Source organism: Oncorhynchus mykiss, chromosome 30 (genome assembly GCF_013265735.2).
Source record: "Oncorhynchus mykiss isolate Arlee chromosome 30, USDA_OmykA_1.1, whole genome shotgun sequence".
NCBI classification, from domain to species: Eukaryota; Metazoa; Chordata; class Actinopteri; order Salmoniformes; family Salmonidae; genus Oncorhynchus; species Oncorhynchus mykiss.
Genome location: NC_050570.1, coordinates 38,563,992 through 38,588,975, shown reverse-complemented (window position 1 = coordinate 38,588,975; position 24,984 = coordinate 38,563,992). Strand labels below are relative to the sequence as shown.

The following is a 24,984-nucleotide window of genomic DNA, read 5'->3' as shown; positions in this document are numbered from 1 at the left end:
TTCCTGCATCACACACACAGAGGCGTACACGCACACATGCGCGCGCGCGCAAAAAACACACTCAAAATAAAACACAAACGCACACACTCCTTCCTGTGTGTCATCCTGTTAAGGGTAAAACAAATAAACTGTAGAGTAGGTGGTAACGTGCCTGTGCCATTTCTGACTAGGCGCCCATTAAATCTTTCGTAATCCGAGCCCAGGGTGTACAGCTACACCGTGAGCCCTGCAGTCATTAAACCGTAAGGCAACCCCTCGTCTATGACACGGTACATGTTTCTCTGTGACATGCTACTTGTCTGGACACAAAACAGGGTTGTCTGAACATGGCACCAGACTGTAACGTAAACAGAGTGATCCTCTCATGTGGCTTGGAGGAAATGCTAACACGCTAAGCTAATAATGGGGGGGGGGGGGGTAGTAGTGTATGTATCCATGTGTGTGACTGACCATCAGAACCAGCTGGTACTGCGATCCAACCCCCATTATGGGTTTGACAGAACCACTGACTGACGGGAGGGACTTTTAAGTGTTGTGGACATTCTGGAAACAGCCGTCAAATGAGCCACAAATGTCAGTTTGGGTTTTTAACAGAGGAATGGCTAGCTTTCTGTGGTCAGCAGACTGCTGTTTCATGCAACACTTCACTGATGGCTGTCATGATCAGTTCAGTATGTTAGGGCTGGATTTGTCTCACATGTATTCTTCCTTTCCCCGCCTTTCCTGTTGTGTATTGTGTTCTTCTGAAAGGGCCTTGTCGTACACCTTCTGTGACTCTCCTCCTTACCTCGTTCACTGACCTATACATCTCTCTCCCTCTCCAGTGTTATTGAGTCACCCCTGTGCTTCCTGTGATGGCATGGGTGGGGGGGGGGGGGGGGGTTAGTTCCTGTGTTCCGCTGGCTGTGGTGTGTTCAGGTGAACACTTGTGTCCCTGGGCTGTTCCCCTTTCATTCTGCAAAGCTTGAGTTGACCAGACAAGTACTACACTGCAGCTAGTACCACTCAACACACACCTTCTCACATACATACACACACACACACACACTACTCAGTCCTTACCCAGCCCCTCCATCCTCATCTCATCCTCCACCTTGTCACGTTCCATCACAAGGGCGAGAGCCCCACATCTTTCCTCCTCTCCTCTTTCTTCCTCCTCTCTTTCTTCCGCTCCTTCTGTGGCCGTGTGTCTCCCAGGCAGATGGTTCCTGTGATGCTCGGGCCTGGTCTGTCCAGTGTAACCGTTATTCACATCAGTGACAGTGACAGTGGAGCAGAGTGGCGGCCAACACAAACCTGCTCAGAGCAGAGTGAGACCAGAGCCCACCTCACAACGCAGAGATGTGTTTTCCCCCTCTCCTCTCGTCATCCCTTCTTCATGAGCAGTCTTAATTCTCTAATAATGAATTAAGGCGGTTTGAGGAGCTGTAGGCTACATGGCTGCAGTGTCTGGACATGCACAGTGGCCCATCCCGCACCCGCTCTTCTTTAACGACGACTGGGTTTCCCAGAGAAGTGTTTCAACTTTCACCTCCATGCCAGCATTCCACTAGGACACGGGGAGAGAGAATCTGGAGAGAGGAACTATGAAATATCCCGGATCGACGTTGCATAACCTCCCCCACTTCTAATGCGAAAAACTGATGGCCAGTTAAGATGTTGGTTTGTTATTCTTCCTGGGTATTATACGATACCCCGCAATTGAATAGTTACATTCTTCAGCAAATACAGGGGAGGAGAAGCTAGGGATCCCTTAATGGTAATGTAGGAGAGCTGATCCATCAACCACACATACACACCGCGTGAAGCACATGAGACCCAAAATCATACGATCATATTAGCCGCCAATCCATATCCACATTATTTTATATGATTTTACTCCTCTATTCCCATCTTGGCTGACTCTCTGTCTGGCCAGAGTTTGGGTCTCCTCTGCCCTACTTTTTAAAACACCACATGTGGCGCTTTGACAGTTGAGCTGCGTAAAATCGGAAGAAAGTATTTTTATAGAATAAGCTCACGTCACTCTGCGATTTTATGATCATTATCCAAACACAGCTGGAGGGATCAGACACGTTGCTCACGGAATATAGAGCTAAGCTAACATACTGTATCTCTCACGTCATCCAAAGCTAATTGTGCTACGAATGCAGTTTGTTTGATCGTGTTCAGTGACTAAGGTATTTACAAATGGTTTATTTTTCCACACTTAGAACACAAGGAAAACACCTCTATTAACTTTTCCAACAATCAAGTATTCCACTGGAGATTTCAGCGTACCTAAATGAATCAATCTGATTCCAGCAGCGCGTGGGTGTGTGTGTTTGTATACATGCTTGAGTGTGTGCGTCACATGTTCATGCGTGCGTCGTATGTGTACGTAGCTCCCCAATGCCACACCTGTAGTAACAGCAGAACCACTGAACCAGAGTCAGCTGTTTCCTTCGTTTTCCGACCTGAATTTTTGTTCCGTTTCATCTTTGCTGGTCCAGGATCAGCCACTGTGACCGGCTCTATCCAGGCCCTAATTGTAGGACTTCATTAGCAAATCTCCACTTTACCAGATATTCCTTGATTGTGTAATGACAGGGGTTGGGTTGGGGTAGCTTGCAGATGTGCTCTAAACGGAGGAGGGATAACAGGGCCTGGCATCTGGTTTGATATTCCCCTGGACCGACCGGACGGGATAGTTTGGCTTTTCATTAAACAGGCCCCCTTTACAGGCCCTTCTATAGTACACTTACCTAACCCCCCCTCTCGGTTCTCCCTCTCTCCACATCCACTTCCTCTGTAGGGTCCTCACCTGGCTTCGCTTCGCTGGCTCCACTGTGTTAGGAGAGCCAACGGGCCGTGAAGCCTCTCTTTCCCTTCTGCCCTGTTCATTTTTCCTCTCCTCTCCTCCCTCCACTCTCACCTTTCCTCCTTCTGGATTTGTCTTACTATGATTAAATCACAAAAACCTGTCTGTTATAACTCAGGGGACTATGTTTGTAGTTTTATTAGTTAGGGTAAAACTACAACTCCCTTCCAGATCGAGCACACACAGCAGTATCATCAACCACCACTCACACTTGTGACTGCCAAATATATACCTGATTTAAAATGCTGTGGTGTTTACAGTCATGTTAATGTAACAGGGTTTATAGTAGAGGAAGGCTGGTGGGAGGAGCTATACGAGGACGGTCTCATTGATACCGTTTGATACCATTCCATTTATTCTATTTCATCCATTACAATGACCCCTTCCTCCAATAGCCCCAGCCATCAACCTCCTCTGGTTTATAGCCATGGTATATAGCAGTATAGCCTCATCTCATCTGCCTGCCACACTAACAGGTGCAGCAGGCCTACACCATGCAGCCTCTTTAGCCCAGGCTAATTTCCTAATACGCTGAGCTGCACTGGGCTCGTTAATTCCTCCCAACATGCCACGCGTTCAACTGCAGATTATCACCCAATTAACACCTCCCAGTCAGTCCCGCCACAGCTCTCATAGGTCCTCTACTGACTCTGCCACTCCACTCTCACTGCCATGTCCCTCTGCTCTGAACCCAGCTGGTACAGCTGCTGTTGCTAAAATGTTATAAATGCAAGGGCGCCACTTTGGTTTTAGAAGTGGGGGGGTGGGATATAACCTGGAGGGGGGTCTGGGTGTCCTCCCCCAGAATTTTTTGGAGCTATCTAAAGCTCATTTTCTGCATTTTTACACAATCCAATGTGCAGTTTCTATTTAGAACAAAAAAGTAAGCAAAAATGCCCACAGTCATCAAGTCATTATTTGTTTCGGGTGTGTTAGGCCAAGGTCAGAGTGACAACCCACAGGACGTCAGACCCCCAGGGCCAGGACTGAGCAGCCCAGCAGCTAGGGATTTCCTAAATAGGTATTGTGGGCATGGGCATGTTTCAATACAGACTCCTTTAGTCGTACTGTATTCCATATAAGGGATCCAGGCCTTATTAAAGTTACCCAGTATACCCTTAATCTGGTAATAAATCAAATCTAGTGATACATAACTTGACATTGTGGGAGGATAACCAACCTTCCAATTAATGGCAATACGTTACTTAGCCATTTTAAACGCTTGGTTACACAGTTTCTTCAGATTTCTTCAGAGTGCCTTAGACCTCTTCGCCACTCAAGAGCCCCAGATATCAACATTTCCAAACAAACAAAAGCAGGGAGAGGATAATCTGTAGACATGCTGAGATAAAAGAGCATACTCCTTGCCAGAATTCAGCCAGCCTTCACAAAACCATAACATATTCAAATATGGGCAGGGTTAGGCTACTAGGGTGAGCGAGCGTTGTGCCTTTTCATTTTCAATAAGTATCGATCACCCATTTATTTGTCTCTGCCTGCAAATCGTCCTCCTAAAAACTAGGCTATATCCTATAGGACTATGCAAAACGTAGCAAGTGTCACTGTCATAATTCTTGCTGTTTCCAGTTCAGTAGCCATACCTGTGAGATCAGGTGTGCATGTGGTCTCAGTTAAATAGAGTAGGCTATAGCCTATGTAGAAAAGCACGAGACACTTATATTTGAAAGTAAATGTACTTCCTAAATAGGCCTATGATTAGACTATAGTTTACGACGTTGCCTAAATATTGGTCACCCATATTTCTCCATCTGAAAATCTTCCCACGCCTAAAAGGTAGGCTATAAAAATAGCTCAAGAGAACGTGCAAGTTTCTCCAACTCTGCGCTCTTCAAACTACATCAAGCATACTGGCTGATTTATCCCCGTAATACAATGTAAGGGCCATGTGAGAATCTCTGGTAATTGAACCTATTTATGAAGTTATTTTTTGCTGGGACCATGGCTGGCAAGTGAGCATACACCTAAAATAACATTGCTGGACTGGGTTTGGGACCAGTTCTTGCGGTAGCAGGTGGGAGTCAGACAGAAAGCCAGTGGGTGCGGGGCGGGAGCAGGATGAAGAAATTGGTCCTGTGCAGACCTCTACTGTGCACCATGACAGTGAAACCTGCAACGTTAGAGCTGTTTATTACTGTGTCACTGTGAAAAGTAGGAAAATAGCTAGGGAAACTGATAGATTCATAATGTTACATTGCCATACTGACTAATAAAACTCAAATTGCACTGAAAAATTGTCAGAATATCAATCTTCAATCGTTTGGCCGATGGTTTCATTGCTTGAATCAGGTCTAGTTTGATTGAGGCAAAAATAATAGCTAACAGCTCTCTCTCTAACGGCACATCAACTGGCAACAACTTCTGAAATGGGACAAAACAAAGACTACAAAACATTTCCATACAAACAACAGCTGTTGGACAGTAATACTAGCCACCTCATATCGCTATCTGACAGATATCTAGAGGCTAGAGCTGAGCTGGTAGCTACTACTAGCTAGCGTAGCTTATACATTTACCTCAGTCGTGAAGAGATGAAACATTAGCTAACATTACTGTACATGTCAGTTACAATACTAGCTCAGCACTGAGAATAAACACTAGTTTCATTTTTTTTCTGTTAAGTTAAACAGCAGTTACCTTGCCAGCTACATCAGTCAACTAAAGAAAAACTGGGGGCGGGACAAAAATGCAATTAACCCCTCCATCCCCAGCTTGAAAGTTACACCCCTGCATAAATGTGTTATTTGACTCATGAAATGTATACAAATGAGACGTTGCTAATGTTGTATTTGATTTTGATTATCATATTTTGCTACTGGAGGATAGTGTATAGTATATTGATATATTATGGATAGGATAGTGAAGTGCGTGAGTACACTTTGAGTCTGTTTTGAAAGGTTCTGGTGAGCAGGTGTGGCTCCAGTTAGGTTACTTACAGTACAGTCTGAGGCTGTGACAGAGAAGGCCCGTGTGTGTGTGTGTGTGTGTGTGTGTGTGTGTGTGTGTGTGTGTATGTATGTATGTATGTCCTTCCGTCAAATTAAACAAGCACAGTAACCTGCAGAGAGGCTGTGAGAGTCTGTCCCATTAAACACCCTCACTCCAACATGGCTGTGGGAACTCACTACATAACAGAGAGACACACAGATAGAGCGAGAGAGAAAAAAATCTCTGAAGCTGGAGACTCATATCTCCCTCACTATCTTTAAGCACCAGCTGTCAGAGCAGCTCACAGATAATTGCATCTGTACATAGCCCATCTGTAAACAGACCATCTACCTACCTCATCCCCATACTGTATTTATTTATTTCTTGCTGCTTTGCACCCCAGCATCTCTACTTGCACATTCATCTTCTGTACATCTACCATTCCCAGTGTTTAATTGCTATATTGTAATTACTTCACCACCATGGCCTATTTATTGCCTTAACTCCCTTATCTTACCTCATTTGCACTCACTGTATATAGACTTTTTGTTTTCTTTTGTTCTACTGTATTATTGACTGTTTTGTTTATTCCATGTGTAACTCTGTGTTGTTGTATGTGTCGAATTGCTACGCTTTATCTTGGCCAGAACTTGTTCTCAACTAGACTGGTTAAATAAAGGTGAAATAAAAAGAAAGAGAAACATGAGAGGGTGTAGAGAAAGAGTGTCTGAAAGATAGGGGTGCAGTGAGAGGAAAGAAGTGGAAGTCTGGAGAAAGGATGGTAATGTGTGTGTGTCTGTGTGTAAGAGAGAGAGAGAGAATATCTCCCACCCCACAGCTCCTGCCTCCTGCTGTAAACTCACTGTTTATTGTACAGTGCAGAGATATTACATTGGACAGATATCACCTCTTGGCCTGTGAACAGTGGATGTGAATAGTTCACTCTGCCTGCAGCCTAATATCTGGTTATGACACACCGGCTGCGTCCCAAATGGCACCCTGTTCCCTAAATAGTGCACTACTTTTGAAAAAGGGTCCCATAGGGGTAAAGGGTACCCATTTGGGATGCGGACACAGAGAGGAGAGCTGTCTGTCGTCAGGTATTAATAATACCGTAGCCTACTGGGGCATGACTCTGATGTCCCCTGTCTGATACTACCGGCATCTGGTCTTCAGGAATAACATTATTATTATCACCCAGGGATGAACTGTTTCAACCGGGTTCATCTCTTGTATAACTCGCCCAAGAAGCATCAGGGTGGGGGTGTCTGAAGTGTTGAATGATACCATCATACCCCCGATGCCACTTCATTTTGGGTCACAGCAGAGCCTCAGAACCAGCCATCGCCATGTCTTGAGACGCAGGTGACGGCTGGGTATGCTGATCGCAGTAGTACTGCAGAAGCAACCCACTAACCATATGATCTCCTCCTCTCTCTCTACAGGGTTTGAAGACCCTAGTGTGATGGACGCTTCCACTTGGAACAGCTCAGGTGAGAGATCGCTCACACACACACACACACACACAGTGGTGTACACAAGCAAACAAACGAAGATAAAAACAAGCCAGTTAGAATGACACAGTTGTAACTTACATGTAGAGACACGGATGGGACAAAGAGGAACCAATGTGTGGGCTTGTTAACTGTGATGCCGATTTTTGTCCAGGTGCGTCAGTGTGGTTTACTCGATGCACTTCGGACCACAATTCACGTCACTGGTCCTGTGTTGTTCGTGTGTATCAGCTGTTCCACCTGGCTATGCCTTCCACACAGTGGCTAAGATCTTATTCGAAGCCAAGGCAGAAGGTATCCTGTGCTGTTTGTATAGCAGCAGCGCTACACTTTACGTAGGGTACATTACAAGGCTGTGGCTAGCTTGCTAACATGGGGCTTTGTTATCTGATGGAAGCATGCTGATTGGCCAGTGTTGTGTCTGAATTCGTTGATCAGACACCATTCAGGTCCTATGACAGCAGCCGAGTCAATCTGCATACTCCATTTGCAAAAAAGTTTCATGTTTTATTGTCAGTGAAATGTCTTTCTTGCAGGTTCTAAACCCACCAATGTAGTAAACAATATAATTTAGTACTAAAAATAACATACGGTAAAACAAAAACACACAAGAAATAAAAATAAGAAGAACACGAGAAAGTATGTAAGCTATATACAGGGTCAGTTCCAATACCATATTTACAATGTGGAGGGATACTGGAGTGATAGAGGTAGTCTGTATAAATGTGTGTGTGTGTGTGAAATATATAAACGCAACATTTAAAGTGTTTCATGAGCTGAAATAAAAGATCCCAGAAATGTTCTTATTTCTCTCAAATGTTGTGCACAAATTTGTTTCCATCCCTGTTAGAGAGGATTTCTCCTTTGCCAAGATAATCCATCCACCGTGCAGGTGTGGCATGAGCTGATTAAACAGCATGATCATTACACAGGTGCACCTTGTGCTGGAGACAATAAAAGGCCACTCTACAATGTGCAGTTTTGACACACAACACAACGCCACAGATGCCTCAAGTTATGAGGGAGAGTGCAGTTGGCATGCTGACTGCAGGAATGTCCACCAGAGCTGTTGTCAGAGAATATTCATTTCTCTACCATAACTCGCTTCCCAAAGTTGTTTTAGATAATTTGGCAGGCAGTACGTTCAACCGGCCTCACAACCGCAGACCATGTGTATGGTGTTGTGTGGGCGAACAATTTGCTGATGTCAACGTTGTGAATAGAGTGCCGAATGGCGGAAGTGGGGTCATGGTAAGGGCAGGCATAAGCTACGGACAACAAACACAATTGCATTTTATCAATGGTAATTTGAATGCACAGAGATACCGTGACGAGATCCTGAGGCCCATTGTGCCATTCATCTGCCTCCATCACCTCATGTTTCCGCATGATAATGCACGGCCCAATGCCGCAAGGATCTGTACACAATTCCTGGAAGCTGAAAATGTCCCAGTTCTTCCATGGCCTGCATACTCACCAGACATGTCACGCATCAAGCATGTTTAGGATGCTCTGGATCAAAGTATACAACAGCGGGTTCCAGTTCCCACCAATATCCAGCAACTTCGCGCAGCCATTGAAGCAGAGTGGGACAACATTTCACAGGCCACAATCAACAGCCTGATCAACTCTATGCGAAGAAGATGTGTCACGCAGCATGAGGCAAATGGTGGTCACACCAGATACTGACTGGTTTTGTGATCCACGCCCCTACCTTTTTATTTTTAAGGTATCTGTGACCAACAGATGCATATCTGTATTCCTAGTCATGTGAAATCCATAGATTAGGGCCTAATGAAGCTATTTCAATAGACTGATTTCCTTCTTTGAACTGTAACTCAGTAAAATCTTTAAAATTGTTGCATGTTGCGTTTATATTTTTGTTCAGTATTCAGTATTTAGCAGTCTTATAGCTTGGGGATCCAAGCTGTTCAGGAGCCTGTTGGTGTCAGACTTGATGCCTCGGTACTGGTTCCTATGAGGAAGCAGAGAGACCAGTCTATGGATTGGGTGGCTGGAGTCTTTAACGATTTTCCGGGCCTTCCTTCTGATGGGGAAGAGGCGCTGTCGCGCCCTCGTCACAACTGTGCGCATGTGGACCATTTTAAATCCTTAGGGATTTGGACACCAAGGAACTTGAAGCTCTTGACCCACACTACTGCTGCCTCGATGTGGATGGGATACTGCCACCCTGTTTCCTGTAGTCCACGATCAGCTCATTGTTCTTATTCCGAGGAGCTGTCATTTAGCTTAGCTATGTCATTTACCTTAGCGCCAACTTCAGTGTTAATCCAGGGCTTTTGATTAGGGAAGCAGCGAACCTTCATTGTGGGGACAACGTTGCCGATGCATTTCCTCATGAAGCCGGTGACAGAGTTGGTTAGCTCATCAGTGTTATCTGCAGATTCTCTGAACATATTCCAATCACCGCTCGCAAAGCAGTCTCTGATTCTGATGACTGTGTCTCAACGGAGCGAGTCACAGGTACTTCCTGAAGGAGACTCATTATTGTAGCCGTCTGACTTTGATGACAGAGCTGGTGATATTTCACAGCTCTTGAAACTGGATTCTCTTTTTCCTGGGGTTTTCCCATAGACATATATACTGTATGTTTATGTACTGTACATCATTGGGTTTTCCACACCTTGTAATGAGGCAGTTGGCTGGCAGTAGACTGTACAGTGCGCCACCATTGTGGTTAAGAAGATACATAGATGATGTTGTAACAGCTTTGCATCACCTACACTGTTAAATTATGGAACATCCGAGTGAGAATACAAAGTGATTATACACTTACTGTGCTTGTAATGTGTTTGGCACGTCTTGATAGTATAAGTTTCCATCTAGCTTTCACACACACACAAGCAGGCACACACACACATACACTCCTGGTAGTTATTTTGCTTTGAAAAGGTCTAATATGGATTTAGAGTTTCACCTCTGCCAGAGCGGGCTGCAGTGTAGAGCCAGATAACATGGGAAGGATGATGACCTATGTTAGCTGTGCTCAGGCTCAGGTTTCTAGCCTGTCTCCTGCTGTGCGGTCCAGGCCAGCAGACGGTCTACTCTATGGCAGTATTATGTCTGTATTGAGAGTAGCATTACGCAGAAATCGATCCGCCATTTCCTGATTGCTAAATCTCGAATAGTTCGCCTAATTTCAGTTTATGTGACATAACAATCTAGTGTAGTGTAGAGAATCATTGTACCATCTAAGCTGCTGTGAAATATATTTCCCATAACGTTTGAAGCTGGTGTACAAAACCCACAGTAAAAGATGCAAAAACAAAACTTAAGAACGGGAAGCATAGAAATAGCACGCATAGAACAGATCTACCGCTTCTTAGACTTGCTTTCGATTAGAATGACAGATCTATAACTCATATTTCTGTGAATTTTTGCCAGGTCGCCCCAAAAGTTTCATATTGCCACTTTAACCAGTGACTCACTTACAGTAGAGGTAGAATGCTGCTGAAGTAGGGTGATTTGGGTGGGTTTGACATGTGACACACTGTGTGTGTGTGTGTGTGTGTGTGTGTGTGTGTGTGTGTGTTTTTCCCCTCTCAGACACAGGTCCAAACAAAGTCACTGTAATAAAGAGAGGGGCGATGATGGGAACAATTTAGTAATCTGGTGATGTTAAAGAAATGTCATGAGCCCGGCTGAGTTTTGGTTTCGGAGGGATTGGGTTGCCAATCACTACAACACTCCACACAAGACAATTAGGGGAAGAATGGGTTTGTTGTATTAACATTGGCAGGACATATCTCTCCTCCTTTCTCTCCCATTTCTATTATCTATCATTATGGCAGTCAGTGGAGTGTGCAAGCAGGCTGTTCCAAAAGTCATCTCAGAAGGAAAGTCCATCGTATAAATATTTAACCATTTATTCAGCAATGAATAATGCAAGTCTTGGCGATATCGGCTCTGCTCCTTCAGGGTAACTCACTGTCTGAGCAAAAGATCCATGTAAAATATAGTCTAGGGGCAGTGAGTGCGGTAAACTATACCAATCCCCCAGGCAGGAACACAGAACCATAACAAGTGGAGGCAGGTGGGTGGTGGGAGCAAGAAGCCAGTGCACAGTACCAGTAGCAGCAAACGATAGCAGGATGAGAAAGCAGACCTAATATAGCTTAAAAACCCAACCAATAAATTAGGCATGAATGATACAAGCCTCCAATTTCTGAACTGGTTCCACATCATTTCAAAATAAACGAAAACACCACGTAGAAATATCTTTAACAATTTATTCAGCAATGGATAATGCAAGTCTTGGCGATATCGGCTCTGCTCCCTCAGGGTAACTCGCTGTCTGAGCAAAGCGAGCTATACCAATCCCCCAAAACAGCAGAACCTCACGCCAGACGACTACGTGCAGCTACGACAGAAGCACTGTTGAAATATTATCGAATGACCACCTAAAGTCATCCTATCATGTCCTAAACAGAACGTTAACCGTGCGTGCATACTGAGCGACGTATAACTCCTATCCCTAGAGATGTTCCGCCGGGTACCCTCGCGGGAGGCAAGGTGAGCTTCATCTTGGCACACATGACCATCTTCCTATCTGCCACAAAGCAGTGTGAACCCAGCCGCCCTAAAGAAGCACCTCCGGCTGCCATCACTGAACTATATCAACAGCCTAATCATCTATGGCTTTACATGAAATATCTACTATAAGCAACCTAAGCACCCAGCCAACCACCTGTACTGATATGCACTGAACTTTATTACGAAGACAACTGAAGCAAAGCTATTGACTGTGGGCTGAACGCCGACATAGTGAACTATACAAGTCATTTTGGCATCCAAAATCTCCTTGGCGTTTAATCTAATATAGCGTGCATAGGAAGTAGAAGACCACGCCCTATGATCTTCAGTGTGGATGCAGGGACAGAGAGAGAAGCCGAAAACCCAGTATCTCGTCATTGATAACGAGAGACATAGACATAGACCCCGTAGATTACAAGATAAGCCCGCATATAAAGAGAGTCTGAATCAGCTCTAACAAACCTTCCCATAAGAGGCAATGAACGCTTGATCGCCGGCACTGATCGTCATGTGGGTGTTTAGCAAGCCCGGCACATGCTAGATGATGGTAGCATCAACAACCCATTCAACACGGCTGAAACTATAGCAAGACTCGATTAGTCACCGTGCAGCTATACGCGTCAGCTTCCCCACTAAGGTCCAGGGTGATAACTTAAAATCTGAGGAAGAAAGGGGAGGGTTTTGCAGAAGTATCAATTTAAAATGAGGCTGTACTGTGAATATACTGAAAAGACCCAGTAATGTTTAGGCGATGACAGACTGAACCCCATTCAAGTAGCACAAGAGATCCTGCTATTTGACTGCTGTACAGTTCTTGTAGAACCCACACATTAGGACCAGTAGAAGTTGCTTCAGGGTATAAGATGCCTGCACACGCACTATGTACAAGCATGCATGATAACACACAAACTTGCTTACTACTGTCCTAAAAATGGTGTGCCATCATACTGCAATGCTCCAGCAGATGCTGTGGAAAGAATAGCTAGTGTTGCCCTCTAAGTCTCCCAAGTGGTACAGCGGTCGAAGGCATAGCATCTCAGTGCAAGAGATCACTGTAGTTCGCGGTTCGAATCCAGGCTGCATCACATCCGGATGTGATTGGGAGTCCCATAGGGTGGCGCACAATTGGCCCAGTGTCGTCCATTGTTTGGCTAGTTAATAAGGTTCAATAAAATAAATGTAAAAAATTATCCTTTGTCAAGATAATCCATCCACCTGACAGGTGTAGCATATCAAGAGGCTGATTAAACAGCATGATCATTACACAGGTGCACCTTGTGCTGGGGGCAATAAAAGGCCACTCTAAAATGTGCAGTTTTGTCACACAACACAATGCCACCTGTCTCAAATTTTGAGGGAGCGTGCAGTTGGCATGCGGACTGCAGGAATGTCGACCAAAACTGTTGCCAGAGAATTTCATGTTATTTCTCTACCATAAGCCGCCTCCAACGTCATTCTACAGAATTTGGCAGTATGTCCAACGGCCTCACAGCCGCAGACCACGTGTAACCATCACAGGCCACGACCTCTACATCCGGCTTCTTTACCTGTGGGATCGTCTGAGACCAGCCACCTGGACAGTTTGAAACTGGGGAGTATTTCTGTCTGTAAATAAAGCCCTTTAGTGGAAAAAACTCATTCTGATTGGCTGGGTCTAGCTGCCGAGTGGGCCACCCATGCTGCACCCCTTCCCAGTCATGTGAAATCCATAGATTAGGGCCTAATGAATTTATTTCAATTGACTGATTTCCTTATATGAACTCTAGCTCAGTAACATTGTTGAAATCATGTCATGTTGCATTTTTATTTTTGTTCAGTGTAGTATGAAAGACATGAAAAAAACAAAATGCACAGAAAATGAATTAATACCAGTACTAATACATGGCTAGATTGAAGTGCTCGCTACAATAGTATAGAGTAAGACCAACCACTACAATTATACTACTTGAACACAAGATGAATGTGTAAAATGCATGACACATGACTACAAATGCTAATAAATAGCCTAAATCTACTGCTGCAAATAAGAATTAAGTAAATATACAGTTGAAGGCAGAATTTTACATACACCTCAGCCAAATACATTTAAACTCAGTTTTTCACAATTCCTGACATTTAATGCTAGTACAAATTCCCTGACTTAGGTCAGTTAGGATCACCACTTTATTTAAGAATGTGACATGTCAGAATAATAGTAGAGAGAATGATTTCAGCTTTTATTTCTTTCATCACATTCCAGGTGGGTCAGAAGTTTACATACACTCAATTAGTATTTGGTAGCATTTAAATTGTTTAACTTGTTAAATTGTTTAACGCACTGGAGGTCTCGAGCGTAGAGTCTGCACAACCCGTACGGTTATCTTCACGCTGCAAATGCGGGGCGCTGGAACAGGACGCACTGGGCTGTGCAGACGTACCGGAGACACAGTGCGCAGAGCCGGCGCAGGATATCCTGGGTCGAGGGGACGCACTGAAAACCAGGCGCGCTGAGCCAGCACCATCCTTCCTGGCTGGATGCTCACCCTAGCCCAGCAGATGCGGGGAGCTGGGATGTAGCGCACCGGGCTGTGAACGCGCACTGGAGATGTGCCTGGTGCCTGACCAGTACCACACTTCTCCCCACGGTAAGCACGGGGAGTTGGCTCAGGTCTAGAACCCGGCTCCGCCAATCTCCCCGTGTGCCTCCCTAAAAAACGTTTTGGGGGCTGCCTCTCGGGCTTCTTTGCTAGCCGTGTTCCCTCATAACGATGGGCCCCTTTACCAGCTGCCGCTGCCTTCCTGGCTGCTTTCACCTGTTCCCATGGAAGGCGATCCGTTCCTGCCAGGATCTCCTCCCCATGTCCAGGATCCTTTGCCGTCCAGGATGTCATCCCATGTCCAGTCCTCCTTTTTACCACGCTGCTTAGTCCTTTTGTGGTGGGTAGTTCTGTCACGGGCGTCGTAAGAAGCGGACCAAGGTGCAGCGTGGTGAGCGTACATATTCCTCTTTATTAGAAATGTCGCCAACAAAAACAATAAACAATACAAAACGACCGTCAAGCTTAACAGGGCTATGAATGCCTCTAACAAAGTCAACTACCCACACTGAAAGGAGGGAAAATGGCTACCTAAGTATGATTCCCAATCAGAGACAACAATAGACAGCTGTCCCTGATCGAGAACCATACCCGGCCAAAACATCGAAATAAATTAATATAGAAAACAAAACATAGAATGCCCACCCCACATCACACCCTGACCTAACCAAATAGAGAAATAAAACGTCTCTCTAAGGTCAGGGAGTGACAGATAGAAGACTAATTTTTCTGTGGATATAGATACCTTTGTACCTGTTTCCTCCAGCATCTTCACAGGATCCTTTGCTGTTGTTCTGGGATTGATTTGCACTTTTCGCACCAAAGTACGTTCATCTCTAGGAGACAGAACGCGTCTCCTTTATGAGCGGTATGACGGCTGCGTGGGCCCATGGTGTTTATACTTCGGTATTATTGTTTGTACAGATGAACGTGGTTGTTACGGTGAGTGAATGAGGACCCAAAAGCGAACTAACTTAAACAGAGCTTCTTTAATAACCAAACATAGGTAGGCTCAGATAGACCGGCAGATTCCGACAGGACAGGACAAGGTTACAGCAAACATGACGATAGTCTGGCTCAGGCATGAAACACAACAAACAAGAATCCGACAAGGACAGGAACAAAAACAGAGAGAGATATAGGGGACTAATCAGAGGGAAAAGGGGAACAGGTGGGAGAAGGGGTGACGAGGTAGTCAAGAGGAGACAAGGAACAGCTGGGGGAAAGCGGGGGAGAAAAGGTAACCTAATACGACCAGCAGAGGGAGACAGGGTGAAAGGAAAGGACAGAAAGACACAACATGACAATACATGACAGTACCCCCCCACTCACCGAGCGCCTCCTGGCGCACTCGAGGAGGAAACCTGGCGGCAACGGAGGAAATCCTCGATCAGCGCACGGTCCAGCACGTCCCGAGAGGGAACCCAACTCCTCTCCTCAGGACCGTACCCCTCCCAATCAACGAGGTACTGGTGACCACGGCCCCGAGGACGCATGTCCAAGATCCTGCGGACCCTGTAGATGGGTGCGCCCTCGACAAGGATGGGGGGGGGGGGGGAAGACGAGCGGGGGCGCGAAGAACGGGCTTAATACAGGAGACATGGAAGACCGGGTGGACACGACGAAGGTATCGCGGAAGAAGAAGTCGAACTGCGACAGGATTAATGACCCGAGAAATACGGAACGGACCAATGAACCGCGGGGTCAACTTGCGAGAAGCCGTCTTAAGGGGAAGGTTCTGAGTGGAGAGCCAAACTCTCTGACCGCGACAATATCTAGGACTCTTAGTTCTACGCTTATTAGCAGCCCTCACAGTCTGCGTCCTATAACGGCAAAGTGCAGACCTGACCCTCTTCCAGGTGCGCTCGCAACGTTGGACAAAAGCCTGAGCGGAGGGGACGCTGGAATCGGCGAACTGAGATGAGAACAGCGGAGGCTGGTACCCGAGGCTACTCTGAAAAGGAGATAGCCCGGTCGCAGACGAAGGAAGCGAGTTGTGGGCGTATTCTGCCCAGGGGAGCTGTTCTGACCAAGACGCAGGGTTGCGAAAAGAAAGACTGCGTAAGATGCGACCAATAGTCTGATTGGCCCGTTCTGCTTGACCGTTAGACTGGGGGTGAAAGCCGGAAGAGAGACTGACGGAAGCCCCAATCAAACGGCAAAACTCCCTCCAAAATTGAGACGTGAATTGCGGACCTCTGTCCGAAACGACGTCTGACGGAAGGCCATGAATTCTGAAAACATTCTCGATGATGATTTGTGCCGTCTCTTTAGCAGAAGGAAGCTTAGCAAGGGGAATGAAATGAGCCGCCTTAGAGAACCTATCGACAACCGTAAGAATAACAGTCTTCCCCGCTGACGAAGGCAGTCCGGTGACAAAATCTAAGGCGATGTGAGACCACGGTCGAGAGGGAATGGGAAGCGGCCTGAGACGGCCGGCAGGAGGGGAGTTACCGGACTTAGTCTGCGCGCAGACCGAACAAGCAGCCACGAAACGACGCGTGTCATGCTCCCGGGTGGGCCACCAAAAACGCTGGCGAATGGAAGCAAGCGTACCCCGAACGCCAGGGTGGCCGGCTAACTTGGCAGAGTGAGCCCACTGAAGAACGGCCAGACGAGTAGGAACGGGAACGAAAAGAAGGTTCCTAGGACAAGCGCGCGGCGACGGAGTGTGAGTGAGCGCTTGCTTTACCTGCCTCTCAATTCCCCAGACAGTCAACCCGACAACACGCCCCTCAGGGAGAATCCCCTCGGGGTCAGTGGAGGCTACTGAAGAACTGAAGAGACGAGATAAAGCATCAGGCTTGGTGTTCTTAGAGCCCGGACGATAAGAAATCACGAACTCGAAACGAGCGAAAAACAGCGCCCAACGCGCCTGACGCGCATTAAGTTGTTTGGCAGAACGGATGTACTCAAGGTTCCTATGGTCAGTCCAAACGACAAAAGGAACGGTCGCCCCCTCCAACCACTGTCGCCATTCGCCTAGGGCTAACCGGATGGCGAGCAGTTCGCGGTTTCCCACATCATAGTTACGTTCCGACGGCGACAGGCGATGAGAAAAATACGCGCATGGGTGGACCTTGTCGTCAGAGAGGGAGCGCTGAGAAAGAATGGCTCCCACGCCCACCTCTGACGCGTCAACCTCGACAACGAACTGTCTAGAGACGTCAGGTGTAACAAGGATAGGAGCGGATGTAAAACGATTCTTGAGGAGATCAAAAGCTCCCTGGGCGGAAACGGACCACTTAAAGCACGTCTTGACAGAAGTAAGGGCTGTGAGAGGAGCTGCCACCTGACCGAAATTACGGATGAAACGACGATAGAAGTTCGCGAAGCCGAGAAAGCGCTGCAGCTCGACGCGTGACTTAGGGGCGGGCCAATCAATGACAGCTTGGACCTTAGCGGGATCCATCTTAATGCCTTCAGCGGAAATAACAGAACCGAGAAATGTAACGGAGGAGGCATGAAAAGTGCACTTCTCAGCCTTCACAAAAAGACAATTCTCTAAAAGGCGCTGGAGGACACGTCGAACGTGCTGAAGATGAATCTGGAGAGACGGTGAAAAAATCAGGATATCGTCAAGGTAAACGAAAACAAAGATGTTCAGCATGTCTCTCAGGACATCATTGACTAATGCCTGAAAGACAGCTGGAGCGTTAGCGAGGCCGAAAGGAAGAACCCGGTATTCAAAGTGCCCTAACGGAGTGTTAAACGCCGTCTTCCACTCGTCCCCCTCCCTGATGCGCACGAGATGGTAAGCGTTACGAAGGTCCAACTTAGTGAAAAACCTGGCTCCCTGCAGGATCTCGAAGGCTGAAGACATAAGAGGAAGCGGATAACGATTCTTAACTGTTATGTCATTCAGCCCTCGATAATCTATGCAGGGGCGCAGAGACCCGTCCTTCTTCTTGACAAAAAAAAACCCCGCTCCGGCGGGAGAGGAGGAGGGGACTATGGTACCGGCGTCAAGAGCTACAGACAAATAATCCTCGAGAGCCTTACGTTCGGGAGCCGACAGAGAGTATAGTCTACCCCGGGGGGGAGTGGTTCCCGGAAGGAGATCAATACTACAATCATACGACCGGTGTGGAGGAAGAGAGGTGGCCCTGGACCGACTGAACACCGTGCGCAGATCGTGATATTCCTCCGGCACCCCTGTCAAATCACCAGGCTCCTCCTGTGAAGAAGAGACAGAGGAAACAGGAGGGATAGCAGACATTAAACATTTCACATGACAAGAGACGTTCCAGGAGAGGATAGAATTACTAGACCAATTAATGGAAGGATTATGACAAACTAGCCAGGGATGGCCCAAAACAACAGGTGTAAAAGGTGAACGAAAAATCAAAAAAGAAATGGTTTCGCTATGATTACCAGAAACAGTGAGGGTTAAAGGTAGCGTCTCACGCTGAATCCTGGGGAGAGGACTACCATCCAGGGCGAACAAGGCCGTGGACTCCCTTAACTGTCTGAGAGGAATGTCATGTTCCCGAGCCCAGGTCTCGTCCATAAAACAGCCCTCCGCCCCAGAGTCTATTAAGGCACTGCAGGAAGCTGACGAACCGGTCCAGCGTAGATGGACCGACAAGGTAGTGCAGGATCTTGAAGGAGAGACAGGAGTAGTAGCGCTCACCAGTAGCCCTCCGCTTACTGATGAGCTCTGGCTTTTACTGGACATGAAGTGACAAAATGACCAGCAGAACCGCAATAGAGACAGAGGCGGTTGGTGATTCTCCGTTCCCTCTCCTTAGTCGAGATGCGGATACCTCCCAGCTGCATAGGCTCAGCTCCCGAGCCGGCAGAGGAAGATGGTAGTGATGCGGAGAGGGGGGCAACGGAGAACGCGAGCTCCTTTCCACGAGCTCGGTGACGAAGATCAACCCGTCGCTCAATGCGAATAGCGAGTTCAATCAGGGAATCCACGCTGGAAGGGACCTCCCGGGAGAGAATCTCATCCTTTACCTCTGCGCGGAGACCCTCCAGAAAACGAGCGAGCAAAGCCGGCTCGTTCCAGCCACTGGAGGCAGCAAGAGTGCGAAACTCAATAGAGTAGTCTGTTATGGATCGATTACCTTGACATAGGGAAGACAGGCCCTGGAAGCCTCCTCCCCAAAAACAGATCGATCAAAAACCCGTATCATCTCCTCCTTAAAGTCCTGATACTGGTTAGTACACTCAGCCCTTGCCTCCCAGATTGCCGTGCCCCACTCACGAGCCCGTCCAATAAGGAGAGATATGACGTAGGCGACACGAGCAGTGCTCCTGGAGTAAGTGTTGGGCTGGAGAGAAAACACAATATCACACTGGGTGAGGAACGAGCGGCATTCAGTGGGCTCCCCAGAGTAACACGGCAGGTTATTGATTCTGGGCTCCGGAGATTCGAAAGCCCTGGAAGTGGCCGGTGGAACGAGGCGGAGATGGTGAACCTGTTCTGTGAGGTTGGAGACTTGGGTGGCCAGGGTCTCAACGGCATGTCGAGCAGCAGACAATTCCTGCTCGTGTCTGCCTAGCATCGCTCCCTGGATCTCGACGGCTGAGTGGAGAGGATCCGGAGTCGCTGGGTCCATTCTTGGTCGGATTCTTCTGTTACGGTGAGTGAATGAGGACCCAAAAGCGAACTAACTTAAACAGAGCTTCTTTAATAACCAAACATAGGTAGGCTCAGATAGACCGGCAGATTCCGACAGGACAGGACAAGGTTACAGCAAACATGACGATAGTCTGGCTCAGGCATGAAACACAACAAACAAGAATCCGACAAGGACAGGAACAAAAACAGAGAGAGATATAGGGGACTAATCAGAGGGAAAAGGGGAACAGGTGGGAGAAGGGGTGACGAGGTAGTCAAGAGGAGACAAGGAACAGCTGGGGGAAAGCGGGGGAGAAAAGGTAACCTAATACGACCAGCAGAGGGAGACAGGGTGAAAGGAAAGGACAGAAAGACACAACATGACAATACATGACAGTGGTGCCTTCAGGCATTTGGAAATTGCTCCCAAGGATGAACCAGAGGTTTTGGCTGATTTATTTTGATTTTCTCATGATGTCAAGCAAAGAGGCACTGAGTTTGAAGGCAGGCCTTGAAATACGTCCACAGGTACACCTCCGATTGACTCAAATTATGTCAATTAGCCTATCAGAAGCTTCTAAAGCCATGACATCATTTTCTGGAATTTTCCAAGCTGTTTAAAGGCACAGTCAACTTACTGTATGTAAACTGGAATTGTGAATTATAAGTGAAATAATCTATCTGTAAACAATTGTTGGAAAAATGACTGGTGTCATGCACAAAGTCGATGTCCTAACCGACTTGCCAAAACTATAGTTTGTTAACAAGACATTTGTGGATTCTTTGAAAAACGAGTTTTAATGACCCCAACCTAAGTGAATGTAAACTTCCGACTTCAACTGTAACTACGTTGACTGAAATTATACCATCAATGTATGCTAATAGTGTGATTTATGCAACAAATGTGCACTTATGAATGCAGATACTCTGATTGCTCGGCGCAGAAACCAGCAGGGGTGTAGCTGTACAACGCAATAATCCAGACCCGTATGCAAATTAAGTTGAATGTAAAGGAATAGAGTTCCAAGAATAATAACCATAGTCATAATGATTATGTACAATATTTAAGGTCTGACTGCCAGCGCAAGACACTACTAATGTGATTGGTATGACCTTTAAAATATAGCCCATCACTGATAGCGCGACGCTCAGGGAAAATGACCTATCGATATCGATGCGGCACTCAACGATAAACGTGTGCAGATAGACTGAAACACTATCGACGCATCGTGATAACACCTGCTCATGGTTAGAGAACATTGCCACTCACTCCTGTATACCAACGCATGACTTGTATGCTAGCCTAGCATAGGCTACCTCCTTCTTGTATGTCCGGGGATGATTCCTCATGATGGGCTGTATGTTCACGGAGCATGCCGAATCTGCCCGAAAGCTGGTTTTGGGAACAAACGAGTAGCTAGCTTAATGATAGGCTACTCCCAAGGCTAATTCTACTTGGCTAGCTAGATTGTATCCCCTATTGACAGACAACAGTAGAGCAGGTACGCGGTTGATCCCCGGAGCAGCCAAACAAGGTAGCGTCGATGCAGAGCAAGAGGCCAGCGCATAGTAGCAGTTGCAGCAAACAGCAGCAGGATGAGAGAGCAGATGCGTATAGCGTAAATACCCACCCAATAAGGTAGGCGTGATTGATACTAGTGTCTATTGGGATGCGTCAGCTGATGCGGGGCACCCAGGTTTCCTTTCTGAACTGGCTCCACTTAATTTCCCCCGCAACCTCCTCAGCCAATCGCAGTGTGATATACTGAACTCTTTTGTGGTCCCGAACATCTTGCCTCATAGGGAGGAGTTCACAGACAGACAGACAGACAACCGCACACACACACCTTGCTATCTCTGCATTGCGTGTGTGTCCTTAGACACAACTTGTCCTATCAGATGTGTCCAGATATGAGTCACGCATCACTGGCAAACACAGTGCTCTGTGGATGAGGTACCACTTCACATAACATAGCTCTGACACATAGACCTTGCACCAGACTAGCCAATGTTAGCCTAGCACCACAACCATGTCGTTTTAGCTGGTCACATTAATGAAACTTAAATTCATGGAATTGACCATTGAAAAACTAGAGCTATAGTCTCACTTTTTTTTTTGTCTTTAGTCCACTATGAAAAGGATGAAGTGTTCAAATGGGTTGGGATCAAATGACTGCAGACTCTTCCTCTGGTGTCCAGATCAAGTCAGACACACTGCCTGTTTGTGATTTTCAACAGTGGGCTCTCCTCTCAGAATGCGACAGGGAATGAATGACCTGAGCTAGCCATTACAGAGCATTGCAATCTTCTTAGGCAGTAAAACCATACATGGAGAAATGATCGAAAGACCTTCAGATATATGCTGCTATCATAAAAAGGGGATTGTTTTAGTATTTGTTCACTATTTTGTACATAGATTATTTTGAGCTATAAAGCATACACTACACCACCAAAAGTATGTGGACACCCCTTCAAATTAGTGGATTCGGCTAATTCAGCCACACCCGTTGCTGACAGGTGTATAAAATCGAGCACACCGCCATGCAATCTCCATAGACAAACATTGGTAGTAGAATGGCCTTACTGAAGAGCTCAGCGACTTTCAACGTGGCAACGTTGAAAGGATGCCATCTTTCCAACAAGTCAGTTTGTCAAATTTCTGCCCCGATAGAGCTGCCGCAGTCAACTGTAAGTGCTGTTATTGTGAAGTGGAAACATCTAGGAGCAACAACGGTTCAGCCGCGAAGTGGTATGACACACAAGCTCACAGAATGGGCCCGTTGAGTGCTGAAGTGTGTAGCATGTAAAAATAGTTTGTCCTCGGTTGCAACACTCACTACCGAGTTCCAAACTGCCTCTGGAACAGCCGCAGACAAGCCTAAGATCACCATGCACAATGCCAAGCATCAGCTGGAGTGGTGTAAAGCTCGCCACCATTGGACTTTGGAGCGGTGGAAACGCGTTCTCTGTGATGATGTATCACGCTTCCCATCTGACAGTCCGAAGGACAAATGTGGGTTTGGTGGATGCCAGGAGAACGCTACCTGCCCCAATGCATAGTGCCAACTGTAAAGTTTGGTGGGGGAGGAACAATGGTCTGAGGCTGTTTTTCATGGTTCGGGCTAGGTCCCTTAGTTCTGGTGAAGGGAAATCTTAACGCTACAACATACATTCTTGATGATTCTGTGATTCCAACTTTGTGGCAACAGTTTGGGGAAGGCCTTTCCTGTTTCAGCATGACAATGCCCCTGTGCACAAAGCGAAGTCCATACAGAAATTGCTTGCCGAGATCGTTGGGGAAGGACTTGACTGGCCTGCACAGAACCCTGAGTCTGCGTTTACACAGGTGCCTAATTCTGATATTTTTCCCACTCATGGGCAAAAGAACTGATCTGATTGGTGTCTGATTGGTATATCTGATTGCCTTTGTAAACGCAGCCATATAGGCACATTCTTCTCTTCTCCTCTACCCTGCAACTCTTCCCCGGGTCATTGGTGTACAAGAAATTAGGGAAAGGGGGTATCTAGTTAGTTGCATAACTGAATGCATTCAACCGAAATGTGTCTTCCACATTTAACCCAACCGCTCTGAATCAAAGCTGTGGTTTCTGTCAATATACCTGGGGAAATAATGGTTAAAGGTCATTATCATATGATTTCTGAGTAACAATTAAGTACCTTACTCTGTTTTCAATTAAAATGGCCCCAAAAATTATAATTGCTTCTCAGCAAAGATACATTTCTCAAGCAATACGTTTGGGAGTAGTCTGAGTGGGGAGGGGACAACTGAAAACTAGCTGTTATTGGCAGAGGTTTGGAACTTTTTATTGTCACCGTGGAAGGCCAAAACTCCATCCCACCAACACAGGCAGACATTTCAAGAGGCCTTTTCAAACAGCTCTTATACTAAAAGGGCTTCACCATCGGTTTCATAATTTCACAGTATTATTCCAACCTCTTAGTGTGGAAATATATGTAAAACACAGGACATCACGTTTTTGACTGCACTGGGCCTTTAATAAACAACTATAAGGGCCCCATAAAATTGTTGGGTACTTTCCAGAATTTTGTTTTCTCTGTTGTATTTTTCCTGTTCTTTTTTTTTTTACTCTCAATATTGCAATTATCCATAGAGAAACAATGAAAACAACGAAAATTGGAGTTTGCCAAAAGGCACCTAAAGGACTCTCAGACCATGAGAAACTGGATTCTCTGGTCTGATGAAACCAAGATTGAACTCTATGACCATCACCTCTGGAGGAAGTATGGTGGCAGCAGCATCATGCTGTGGGGATGTTTTTCAGAGGCAGAGACTAGTCCGGATCGAGGGAAAGATTAACAGATTAAAGTACAGGGAGATCCTTGATGAAAACCTGCTCCAGAGCACTCAGGACCTCAGACTGGGGTGAAGGTTTAGCTTCCAACAGGACAACGACCCTAAGCACACAGCCTGGGACAAGTCTCCCAGCCAGAGCCCGGACTTGAACCAGATCGGACATCTCTGGAGAGACCTGAAAATAGCTGTGCAGCGATGCTCCCCATCCAACCTGACAGAGCTTGAGAGGATCTGCAGAGAAGAATGGGAGAAACTCAACAAATACAGATCTGCCAAGCTTCTAGTGTCATACCCAAGAAGACTTGAGGCTGTAATAACTGCCAAAGGTGAAGGGTTTGAATGTGAAATGTGAAATTTCATTATTTAAAAAAAAAAGTATTAGGGAAAAATTTATTCTATCAAATTTAGAAGAAGGCTATAATGTAGCAAAATGTGGAAAAAATTAAGGGGTCTGAATTCTTTCTGAATGAACTGTTTGTGACGGACTTACCATTAGGCAGAAAAGGCCTCAGGCTTTACATCATCAAGAGGCTTCATGAGCTGGGCATAAAAAAATATGTCTAATTTGTCCGCTCGAGGCATGAAAAAATACCAAATTCACAGAAAAATGTGTCTGTTTATGCTAGACA

At 46.3% G+C, this 24,984-nt stretch overlaps 1 protein-coding gene across 1 annotated transcript in view; it reads left to right on the top strand.

Annotated features, from left to right (window-relative positions):
• Positions 1-24,984, top strand: part of LOC110521804 (inactive tyrosine-protein kinase transmembrane receptor ROR1) — a 196,080-nt gene that overhangs the window by 121,086 nt on the left and 50,010 nt on the right. The window contains exon 2 of the mRNA XM_021599678.2: positions 7,252-7,299. Coding sequence (XP_021455353.1) covers positions 7,252-7,299 — 48 coding nt within the window. The remainder of the gene's footprint in view (positions 1-7,251; positions 7,300-24,984) is intronic.